A 12887-nucleotide genomic window follows, 5' to 3' on the forward strand; every position below is an offset into this window, starting at 1 on the left:
ATGAGGATGTACATCTGATGAAGTGGACTGAAGCTCATACCAGAATACACGTATGGTGAGAAGGTGCCACAAGACATTGGACTATGTTGGCTGCAACAGACAAACTCAAGAGACCTTTTTGAATTATTATATTAAAGAACATGACAGTTCCCTCCAGTGGTGGGTTCCAAAAATTTTAGTAACAGGTTCCCATGGTGGTGGGATTCAAACTGTGGCGTAGCGCCAATGGGGCTGGGGCGAGAACTTTGACGAGGCCCCATTAGCCAGGCATTCCGAGGAGTGGGGGCATTCCTGAAGTGAGGGCGCATGGCAAAGAGACACAGCTATGCGCCGAGTCCTTGGGCAGGAAGCGGATTACGCGGTAGCAGGCTGCGCCGCACGCCGGTGCACCTCCTGCTAGACTGCTTCAAGTTCTGCATTATACTGCTGAGAGGAGAATTGCGTAACTTCAAAGAGCCAAAAATCCACATGACAAAAAATCACCCATTAGTAACCCGCTCTCAGCACACACAAATAATTAGTAACCTACTCTCGGGAACCTGTGAGAACCTGCTGGATCCCACCTCTGGTTCCCTCCAAAAAGAGCTTTTTCTACTTCTTTTGACTAGCTGGGCCTCTTTTTCCTTTCTGGAAAAGAGGGAGAAAAAATACAAAGGAGCTGGCCTTCCCTGCCAGATGGAATTACCTCTTGAGGGAGACTTTCAGAAGCATAAAAGGCCTGCGTCTTCTGCTTCCCCTATAAGCAACTGTAATATAACTGTCACACAAGAGTGACAACCCAGATTCACAATCATGTAAAGGATGAGGCAGCCATAAATGAAAGCATGTATGGATTTAATTTTACTTTGCAAACTACACCCTCCTCGCACCCTTTTGTCGATCTTCTTTACAAGTATCACTTTTCTTTCTCAACAATTTCATGATTTGTGATTTTTCCTCCAGACAAAACAGCCAACTGCTGTTGTGACCTCTCTGGGAATTTACCCACTTTCACACCACAAAGTCCAGATGTTTTAAGAACATTTTAAATGTTTTGCTTTAAACTACAAACTCTCCTTCTGCAGTTTATCCAAGAGCTGCTGTTTTCTCCTCCTTATAAAGAAGAAGAGGAAGAGTTTGGAGCTGTACCACACCTTTCTCTACTGTAAGGAGACTAAAGGCAGCTTACAAACTCCTATCCTTCCTCCCCCCACAACAGACACCTTGGGCGATTCCGCACATGACTAAAATAGGTTCGACCCAGTTCCCTGAGAACCTAGGTTCTCCTAGGTCGAAGCCATTGTTGTTCCCCACTGCAATCAGCTTGATCCCAGCTCGGAGGGCGGAATCATCCTGTGCCTCTTCGCCGCTCCATTCTGATTGGCTACTGTTCTACGGCCATGTTCCGTCTATCCCCACACACATTATTAAAAAAACTGCCACAGGAATGGAGGGACGAAGGTGGTGTTTTTTGATTGGCCAGCTGTACGCATGCCCGAAACACTCAGCTGTGATTGGCTGAATGGGGGACTCCTGGCACCAGAGATTCCGCACTTTACTGGTAGTAAAAGTAGTAGTTCCCAACTGGAGTTGGAAATTTGACCGTTACACGGGGCGAAGCTGGTACAAAACCATTTCGATCCCAGTGGTGGTGCGGAGCACTTAGGTCGAAAGCAGCTCGAACTTAGGTCGATAACGCAAGTGCGGAATCGACCCTTGTGAGGTAAGGTGGGTTGAGACAGTTCTGAAGAAGTGCGACTAGCCCAAGGTCACCCAGCAGGCTTCATGTATAGGAGTGGGGAAACAAATCCAGTTCACCAGATAGAGTCCATTGCTCATGTGAAGGAATGGGGAATCCAACCCCATTCTCCAGATTAGGGTCAATTGCTCTTAATGACTACACCACATTGTCTCTCTTGTGAAAATTTTCCTTACCCTTAATAGACAAGACGTCTCCTGTGAGTGGTTTACTTATCTACAATTAAGTGGGAGATTTAAAAAAGATAAAAAGACTTTGATGATGTTAAGATAGAATTTGAAGTTGACTTATGAACAAATAATGAACAGATAATTGCCAAAATGTATATGGAAATAGAAGGAGAACAAGTAAAGGAGTGTATGGTAAAATGGCTATGAATGTTATAATATTCTATTAGAGCAAGGGGAAAATATGTGGTAAAAGAATCGAAAATATGCATTAAGCTCTAATCTGAAAGAGAGTTTTTATAAAATGATGTAATTAGCAAAGATAGATTTAAAATGTCTCAAGTAAATGTTGGAAATGTGAGCATCACGTAGGGACATTCTATCATCTATGGTCGACTTGTGATATAGTTATAGAATCCTTGTATTTTTTTTTTTTAGATAGCTCAGGGATCCGATAATTCCCCATCAGTTTCTGGGTCAGCATGGCCAATTGGCCATGCTGGTAGGCTGGATAAATCGTAGTTCCGAACATCTGGAGAGTCAGAGGCTCCTACCCTGGGCTAGAGGCAGGGGAGTAGGGGAACCTGCGGCTCTCCAGATAATTCAGGAACTACAGATTCCCATCGGCCTCTGTCAGCATGGCCAATTGGCCATGCTGGTAGAAGCTGATGGGAGATAGATTCTGAGAGAAACAGGTTCCCTAGACTAGGGATTCTAAAAAAATAGCACATTCAACAATCAAAAAGATTTTAAAGACAAATGTACAAATGAGACCGGAGGTCTTTTAGTTGGGACTTATGAATGGAACTTTTAAAAGGAAAGTTGTATCTTTGTTTTTATATATGACAATAGCAACAAGATACTACTTGGCCAAAAATGAAAACTCCAGCTATTTCTACAATTGAATAAAGATGGGTGTAGGTATTAGAATTAGCAGAAATGGCTAAACTTATTTTGTTGCTCAAAGAAGAGAACTGAACAAATTTTAGGGTATCGTATATACTCATATGAAAAAGGCAAACTCTATGCTGGGGATAATTAGGAAAGGAATTGAGAATAAAACTGCAAAAATTGTCATGCCCTTATATAAAGAAGTGGTTCGACCGCACTTGGAGTACTGTGTTCAGTTCTGGTTGCCACATCTCAAAAAGGATATTGAAGAGATAGAAAAAGTGCAGAGAAGGGCAATGAGGATGACTGAGGGACTGGAGCACCTTCCTTATGAGGAGAGGCTGCAGCGTTTGGGACTCTTTAGTTTGGAGAGGAGACGTCTGAGGGGGGATATGATTGAAATCTATAAAATTATGCTGACAGAGAAAATGTTGACAGAGAGAAATTTTTCTCTCTTTCTCACAATACTAGAACCAGGGGGCATTCATTGAAAATGCTGGGGGGAAGAATGAGGACTAATAAAAGAAAACACTTCTTCACACAACGTGTGATTGGTGTTTGGAATATGCTGCCACAGGAGGTGGTGATGGCCACTAACCTGGATAGCTTTAAAAGGGGCTTGGATAGATTTATGGAGGAGAAGTCGATTTATGGCTACCAATCTTGATCCTCTTTGATCTGAGATTGCAAATGCCTTAACAGTCCAGGTGATCGGGAGCAACAGCCGCAGAAGGCCATTGCGTTCACATCCTGCATGTGAACTCCCAAAGGCACCTGGTGGGCCACTGCAAGTAGCAGAGACCTGGACTAGATGGACTCTGGTCTGATCCAGCTGGCTTATGTTCTTACGTTCTTAAGTGTATAAGTCGACCTGCATATAAGTCGAGGCACCTAATTTTACCATAAAAAACTGGGAATACTTATTGACTCACGTATAAGTCGAGGGTGGGAAATGCAGCAGCTGCTGCTAAGCCCTGATTCTCCCTTTAAATCCACTCAGAAGGGAGGAGGTGATTTAAAGGGAGAATCTGGGGGAAATTTGAGGGTGCCTGTCAGGGGAGGAAGGCTAGACTATTGCAATTCACTCTACGTGGGCCTTCCCTTGCTGCTGATATGGAAATTGAAATTGGTCCAGTATGCAGTGGTGTGACTTCTTACGGGGATCGCTATCATGATCCCATCTCCTCGGTTCTGTGCTGCTTGCATTGGCTCGCAATTGAATACCGGATCACCTTCAAGGTGTTGGTACTTACCTTCTAAGCACTCCAGTTTATGTTAGCAGTACCAACATTTCAGAGTATGTTTAGGAGACCCCCCCTGATGATACCACCCAGGTTTGGTGAAGGTTGGTTCAGGGAGTCCAAAGTTTTGGACCCTCAAAAGGGTACCCCATCTACTATTATGGTAATTGGAAACCTGTGATAGTATATATAGATAATAAAGGTGAAATGAACGTATGAGTAGTGGTTTTGAATTCTAATATATATTTAATATATTGAATTCTAATATATTTAAAAACTAAGACTTAATAGAGAAAATAGAGAAAATAATAGAGAAAATAGAGAAAAAACTAAGACTTAATAGAGAAAATATGATGTTTAGCAAGTCATCAGTATTTTTTTTAGGGATATAGTCTTGATTTTGTAAATAGAGACCAAGGGTTACATTTTTTTTTGGATTTAATACTAGATGCGGATGAAATCGGAAGTCCATACGATGGATAAATGCACCTATATTTGTAGTCTTTGTAATTTACTTGTTCTTAAATTGCTTTTTGGTATTACTAAAACGGTTGAACAGGAAGGAATGAAGATAAGCTTTTCTCCCATGGCTAGTGGAGCATCCATTACTGTGATCAAAGGACTTATTGCTAGCTCAGGGATTGTGCCACAACGGCAATAAAAAGATACTCACTCCTGATGCTCATAGATATGATTGTCTACACACAGCTGCAGGAAGCTACAGAGAGAGAGAGAGACAAACTACATCCAGCTCTCTTGAGCAGCCAAGACTGTCACCTTAGCAAAAGCAGCAAGCACAGACTTCTAGGATGTAAAGTAGAGATGGTGCCTCTGTGGGAAACTCTGCAAAGTCCATCGCCTGACAAGATTTTTTTTGGCAACCCTACCTGGCCTAGAATTTTTTCTGGTGCTATAAATTTTATTTTAAAAATAGACACAAGTTTCCTTTCTTTTTCCACCAAGTTCCTTCTGATTGTTAAAGCAGAAAACACCTGCGGTTGCTTCCAGAACAGAAGAGCTATTCTTCTCCCCGCTGTGAAATTTCATAGGGTTGATTTAAGTCTAGTACAGAAAGAGCTCAAGTTGTCTAGTAAGTAGGGGGACTATCAGTTCCATGGGAGAAAGACCCTGAATGTGGTCCAGGCCAAAGTAAAAACCTTTAAGTCCTCTGGATTTGAATGTTAAAGATTTCAGTACCAGTGTATTTAGCTCACTGAAATCAAATGCACCAGTTTCACATATAGTAAGAAGAGTGCAGAATGAAGCAGATACAACAAAAGATTAATTCATCCTGCACTATATTTTCTCATAAAAGACAGACTCGTGGGATGCCCTCTTACATATTAAGTTAGGAAACTCAAAGTCCAAATCCCCATTGGTGGGACCCAAGCTTGCAACTTTCATTCAGCCGGCCCTGTATTGATGGTTCGATAGCAAAATCTCTCGTACCAAGGAACTCTTTTGAGAAAAGCCAAACAGACATCTTGTAGTATCTCAAAGGTGTCACAGTTTTAATAGACAGAATCTTTTCAGGGGGTTAGAGTCAGTGGTGGGATTCATCCGGTTCGCACCACTTCGGCAGAACCGGTTGTTAAACTGGTGCTTGTAAACAACCAGTCGTTAAATTATTTGAATTCCCACCACTGGTTAGAGTCTACAGCAGGACAGACAACTTCAAAATGCAGATTACAGAGTTGCACTAACTTCCAGGTGTGGCCTCCAGAATTAGACCAAATTGCCAGATTATAGAGAACAGCTCCCCTGGAGGAAATGACTGCTTTGGAGGGCGGGCTTTATAGCATCACTTCCTATCTGAACTCTGCTCTCTTTCCCAAATTCTACCCCTCCCAGGCATTGCCCTCAACTCTCCAGGAATTTCCCATTGGAGACTGTGATATTTTTAGGAGAAACTCAGTTATAGAACTGAAATGATAGAAGCATGATACCCTGTTTCCCCGAAAATAAGACATGCCCTGAAAATAAGATGTAGTCGAGGTTTTGCTGAAGTGCTAAATATAAAGTATCCCCCCGAAAGTAAGACATAGCAAAGTTTTTGTTTGGAAGCATGCCCATCGAACGGAACACCGGCAATACGAAGTACAATGGAGCAGAAAAATAAGACATCCCCTGAAAATAAGACATCGTGCATCTTCGGGAGCAAAAATTAATATAAGAAACTGTCTTATTTTCGGGGAAATACGGTACATGCAGATATAATCCAAACCATCTACAGCAGGTTATCATTTATGGCTTCAATCATGGGACCATATCCAAACACCTCAACTTCCTTGCACTAAGATTGCTCCTGGCCAAATCCCCATCATTCTTTTTAAAAAGTCTTGAAGTATTTGGGCTCAGAATAAACCGTGTAAACAGATTTCTACAAAACAAGGACATCTGAATGACTATTAATATATGCTTTACGTGGAGCAGACTGTTTGAATCTTTGTGGTATGGACTTTAGATGTTCGGGATGCCCATATACATATTCAATCCCAGGCTAGGTTCAGTGTTGACAAGGAGTCTGGCTCCTTACCTGAACCCTGGCTTCAGTGAGATTAACCCGGCGTGCAAGGTCTTCTCGTACAAAGGCATCCGGGTAGTGTGTCCGCTCAAAAACTCTCTCCAGTGCCTGCAGCTGGCTGCTGTTGAAGGTGGTTCGGTTCCTTCTTTGTTTTCTCTTCTTCTTCTCTTCTGAATTCAGGGGGTCACCTGGAACAGGAAAAAACAGAGAAGTTTGATTTATTGCTGAGATATACTGTATGCATTCACCATGACTGTAAAGGGGGGGGGGTGTGTCTCAGCTAATTTCAATCAATCCTTATGAATATGCATATCACAAAAATCTTCAATATACCGTATATACTCAAGTATAAGCCGACCTGAATATAAGCTGAGGCACCTAATTTTACCACCAAAAACTGGGAAACGTATCGACTCGAGTATAAACCTTCGAACTTGACTCAGTAGCAGCTAAAAATAGAAGATTTGGGAGCAAGATGAGATAGAGTTGCTTAACAGAGTTTGCATTAGGGATGAACAGCTTTCCAGCACTCTAGGAACACAAATGAACCCCTGTTTTCCTCCAAATGTAGAATAATTCTAGGATTCATAGCCATGCCAGCCTAAACTTTGCTCCAAAGAAAGTCTTTGTCTTCAGCAACATCAGTATTTGGCAGTAAACTACTGTATGAAGAATTGTATTCATCTAGAATGCAATGTACCAATAACCCTTAGGAGAGAAATTCCTCGGTTTCTTTTAACACACACACACAACCTAGTTGTAATGCTATGCAGGCTGTCCTTACAGCTTGTTTTTACGGCTCTCTGGTGAGTTAGAAAAAAAGCAGCAACATGCTTACTGGATCCCCACAGCAGCCCAAGCTCCGGCTGCCATCTTGGAATTACCGTATGCACTCGAGTATAAGCCGAGGGGGGCTTTTTCAGCATTAAAAATGTGCTGAAAAAGTCGGCATATACTCGAATATATACGGTACATGTCTTTCAGAGAAATTGAAGGGAAAACAGGACAGACTTGTTTGTTAATTTGTAATTTACTACTCAGAGGGGAAAGAGCATGCTTTCTTCTTCCTACTTTGTTTTATAAATATTCTATAGCAATAATATTGGCAGAAATAAGCAGCTGTGAACCAGTGTGCCAACTGTGGAGACTCTCTCCAGTGTGCCAAAACATCTGTACATGTCCAGAGCTGTCAATAAACTTCAAATCCCTGCTTGGGAATCACACGTCAAACGTTTGTGATCTAGGCTAGGAATAGAGCCCAGAGTAAAAGAAACCATGGCTTTTCTGTCGCTCAGAAAGGAGCAGACAAGAGAGAGTTCCTATATGGGTGCTTCACACTCCAGTATACTTTGGCTGATTCCACACAGGTTGCAGACCCCTGCCCTAGAGCTAGAGTAGACTTGACACACACTGCATCAGCATTTACATTGATCAAACAATCAACACTTTCATGATGAACAGAGAGCAAAGAGAACTCCCAGCCCAACAAAACAAGAACTATTTAAGCAACGTGACAATCTCAATGCATGGTCTAGCCCCGTGGCGGCGAACCTATGGCACTCCAGATGTTCATGAACTACAATTCCCATCAGCCCCTTCCAGCATGGCCATAGGTTCGCCACCACTGGTCTAGCCCATAGAACAGGAGGCAGTTGTTCAGAGGGGTCCCAGGTTGTTTAGGGATTTATGGGTCGAAACCAGCATTGTGAATTGGTCCTGAAAACAAACTGGCAGCCGGTGTCGGCCTTTAAGTGTTGGAAAGATGTGATCAGTTCTGTAGGTCCCGTGAGATAATCTGGGCGCTGTATTCCTAACAGCAATTTCCAAATGCTTTCCATAAGCAGGGATCATCTAACACATAGCCGTAATCTAACCTGAATGTCTCCCAAGGCATGAATAATTGTGTCAAGATCCTGTTTCCCAAGGAAGGGCCACAGCTGGTGCGCCAGTTGGTGAAAGGTACTTTGAGCTGTTGGAGACATATTTGGCACCCACCCACAAGGCTAAATCTTAGCTCCTTCTGGTGAACAAAACCCACTCGAGCGTACATCAGATATCAACACCCTGGTCAGCTGCAACATCTATGAATGCATCTTGTCCGGACGGAGCGTGGATGTTTTAGCCCACATCCAACCTTCTACTGACACCAAACACCTTCAGGCATGTTTCATCTAAGGATGCCCTGAGACAGAAATGGTTGTTTAATGTTACACACATATTGATGACACCATTCCAAATCCGGAGATTTCGTGCATATATTAAAGATGAGGTATGGAACGGAGGCAAGGGGAAACCGCAAAGCTCTCCCATTTCATAAAAGCTATGGGGCTGAGCAGCAATATCCCAGCACCAACCATACTGTGGAATCCACAGTTGATCGCTAGAGTATAGTGTCTCCAAACCCCATCCTAGCCTGTAATCACATGAAGCTGCCATGTTATATCCATCAACGTTGCTTACTCTGGCTGGCAGAAGTTCTCCAAAATCTCACGTAGAAGGTGTTCCACATCAGTTATTATCCGGTCTTTTTAAGCATAAGCATAAGCATTTTTATTGTCATTGTGCACGCACAACGAAATTTACAGCAGCATTCCTCGATGCACACAATTTCAGACTCATACATCATCCTCACTTTCCCCTTCCTCCACCCATCCCTACACAGCCCCAAACACATCAACACGAAGCCGTGGAGTTTAGCATAGCCACAGCTCTAGAGTAGAAGCTGTCTCTAAGCCTCTTTGTCCTAGTTTTGATAGACCTGTATCGTCTACCAGATGGTAACAGTTCAAAAAGAGAGTGTGCTTTAACGGAATATGCCAGGGATTGGACCTGAGACCTGCCTGTAAACCACATGCTTTATTATAGCCCACCCCAAATCCAGAACAACTTTTGGAGAAAGGAGATTGTAAGCCCCTTTGAGTCTCCTTACAAACTCCTCCTCCACCACCACCACCTCCTCTTCTCCTCCTCCTCCTTACGGGGGGAGGGGAATCTTCGAAGCTTCGAGTATATGAGGAGTATAGAATGCTCTGAAGCATTGAAGCATTGGCTCCTTCCGCACATGCAGAATAATGCACTTTCAAACTGCTTTCAGTGCTCTTTGAAGCTGTGCGGAATAGCAAAATCCACTTGCAAACAGTGGTGAAAGTGGTTTGAAAACGCATTATTTTGCGTGTGCGGAAGGGGCCATTGATTCAACTCAGAACTTTTTTTTTTAAAGGAAAAATTATGTAATGGCAGGCAGGAATCGTTTTGCAAAGGTAAGTGCAGACATACATCATTCTACAGGATTATTATTATTATTATTTATTAAATTTGATAAACCGCCCACCCCTGGAGGGCTCTGGGCGGTGTACAACAAAATCACAACTAAAACAATGTGCACAATAAATAAGTGATAAACAGTTAAAATACATAACTCAGAATAAGCAGCATTCTAAAACCCAGAAAAACAATATTAATAATACTAATGATGGCTCCCAGTCCCAAGGCCGGGAGGGGACAGACAATACTGAAAGATGTCACATCGGTAGTGCCAATGATGGTACAGCACGCAACACAGGGGCGTCCAATCTGCGGCTGGCCTACCCATAAGCCTGGTGGAACAATTCGGTCTTACAGGCCCTGCGGAAATCACTAAGATCCCGCAGGGGCTGCACCGCTGATGGAAGTGTGTTCCACCAGGCAGGGGCCAGGGCTGTAAAAGCCCTGGCCCAGGTAGAGGCGAGCCGCATCACAGAGGGCTTGGGGATCATCAGCAAGTTGGCCTCAACAGAACGCAGAGGCCTACCAGGGACATATGGGGTGAGACGGTCCCGAAGGTATGAGGGAGAGTGAAAACATTTTAGAAACATTTCAAGGGATTTGTGCGGAAAGGACCATGAGTAGAGACCCTCAAATCTGAGCTTGACAGGAAAGATGGAACACATGGTACAGATACATCACCTTGGGTAACCATCAAATCTAGGCTAACATGGCCAGATATTGCAGAAAACAGGGTTAATCCCATTTGCCCAATTGACCACTTCGTGTAGAATCAACTCCCGAAATGCAGTTGTTGTTAGTTACTTCAAAGGAAGAGAGAAGGATCACAAGAGGGGAGATCTCTGACCCTTCTTCCTCCTACCTGGCCTCTCTGCCACCTACCTCAAAGTCTTCCCAGCATGGTGTAGTAGTTAAGAGCAGTGTATTCTAATCTGGAGAAGCGGGTTTGATTCCCCACTCCTCCACATGAGTGGAGAAGGACTCTTATCTAGTGAACTGGATTTGTTTCACTCTCCTACATTTGAAGTCCGCTGGGTGACTTGCATCAAGTCACGGTTCTCTCCAAACTCTCTCAGCCCCACCTACCTCACAAGGTGTCTGTTGTGGGGACAGGAAGGGAAAGGAGTTTGTAAGTCACCTTGAATCTCTTTACAGAAGATAATGGTGGGGTATACATCCAAACTCTTCTTCACTCTTTTTCCACTATTGATTGCATGAATAGATGTCCAGTCCATCGCTCGATATCACAAAACTTAACAGGAATGGGCAGAAAAGCTGCTACAAATTCTTTATCACACCCCCACTGAAACCTTGCTATTTTCCTTATGACTATTGGATCATATTCAGTACAAGGCCCTTGCTATTTTCCTTATGACTATTGGATCATATTCAGTACAAGGCCCTTGCTATTTTCCTTATGACTATTGGATCATATTCAGTACAATTTAGCTAGTCTCTTGTTCAGTTTGGTCCAGATTTCTCCGCCAGCCCTTCAAAAGATATTAGAGAGATGAAAAATAAGTGAAAAAACACATAAAGAATATCCGCTTTGGAAAGGTCACCGAAATTCTTCAGCTATTGGAGTATATTTAACATGTTTTATTTTAAAAAAAATTGGACTTTTGGAAAGGAGAAATCATGTTTGTTTGTTTTAAAAAGCACCAATTCCTAAACTGATCCACATTTTATGCAATGGGGTGAAAGACCATGGAATAACATAAGAGAAAGTTTATTGGCCGCGTCATTGTAAATGAAGAACTCCCACCTACTGGGAAAATTAGACATTTTGGCCTGAGTATTGAGCCTCTGGGAGGCAAAAGTCTTTGCCTGAACAGGAATATTATATACTGAAAGTAGCATCCAAGTTCCAGAATGCAGCAAGATGTATTCTGCAAGGACCACCAGCAGCAAAACTGTCAATCATAGTAAGGAATTCAACAAGATGAAAGCCAGGGGGGCAGATAGAAGCTACTCTGAATACTTAATTACAGAGCACAAATGGAGCTGCATCACATCAGTTAATGTTATAGTGCTCAATACCACAGCACTGGCGTAGCACCAATGGGGACATCCGGGGCGGTCTGCCCCGGGCGGGCTCCTGCCAGGTCACGTGGGGGGCGGCAGCGGCGGCTGCTGGCTGCCGGTTGTGGCTGGGCTGCTGGGCATGCCTGGCCTTGCTGGGGTGGACCAGGCCTCCTTGTGGGCGTGCTGAGGCTGCCTGGGGGGCGGGGAGTTCCAGGGGGCGGGCCCACAGCTTGAACAGGCACCATATGTGACCTGGTGGCTGGCAAATGGCTAGAAGAGGAGCAACGGAAAGGCTGCCGTAAAAAGGGAGCCCTTTCCACTTCCGTGAGCCACCAGCAGTCCCGGAGCGCCTGCCTGCCGGAGCCTAAAGACAAACAACAGGTCAGGTAAGCAGCAGGCACTGGCCAGGCAGCCAGCCAGCCTGGCCTTCGGTCGATCCGGGGGGGGCAGCAGCTACCCGCTGTTTGGGAGGGCAGGGGGGTGGCCTGGGCGACTCTCTTCCTCCCCTCGGCTGCTCTGGGTAGTAATGGTGGAGGGCAGCTGCCCATACGGGGGGGGGGGGGGCGCAAAACTCAGATTTCGTCCCAGGCTACATTTTCCCTAGCTACGCCCCTGTACCACAGTTTTGGTGAATCACTGGATGTAATATGATGATGTTTGCCCCTTTGAATAAAATGGCCCAAACACTGAGAACCTATTTCCAGTCGATACTGCTCTGGCACAGGTGATGTTTTTGTTGGTATTTGCAAGTGTCTGCCACAACCAGTCATGAAAGAGTTAAATCTGTATGTAAGCAGGAGGCTGAGGTGATATTGTAATGAGCTGACCTATTGATCAGATAACCATTGCTTACATGTTAGTGAGTAGGCACATCAGAAGTTATAAAGTTCACTTGGGCCGTTTCCGCACGGCCACGATGGGGGTTGGGTCGGCGTACACGACGCCGACCCAACCCCCCTGGGACCGTTAGCACAAACGGTCCCAGAAAGAATTGGGAAGACGACGACGCGGAGCGCCGTCATCCGGTCGACCTACCA

At 44.2% G+C, this 12887-nt stretch overlaps 1 protein-coding gene across 4 annotated transcripts in view; it reads right to left on the reverse strand.

The window, feature by feature from the left end:
- The window catches only part of PRRX1 (paired related homeobox 1), an 88719-nt gene that overhangs the window by 18378 nt on the left and 57454 nt on the right, over nt 1–12887 (reverse strand). For all 4 annotated transcript variants that reach the window (XM_048495807.1, XM_048495806.1, XM_048495808.1 and 1 more), the window contains exon 2: nt 6574–6749. In XM_048495807.1, coding sequence (XP_048351764.1) covers nt 6574–6749 — 176 coding nt within the window. The remainder of the gene's footprint in view (nt 1–6573; nt 6750–12887) is intronic.

The sequence above is a fragment of the Sphaerodactylus townsendi genome, linkage group LG05, assembly GCF_021028975.2.
Source record: "Sphaerodactylus townsendi isolate TG3544 linkage group LG05, MPM_Stown_v2.3, whole genome shotgun sequence".
NCBI classification, from domain to species: Eukaryota; Metazoa; Chordata; class Lepidosauria; order Squamata; family Sphaerodactylidae; genus Sphaerodactylus; species Sphaerodactylus townsendi.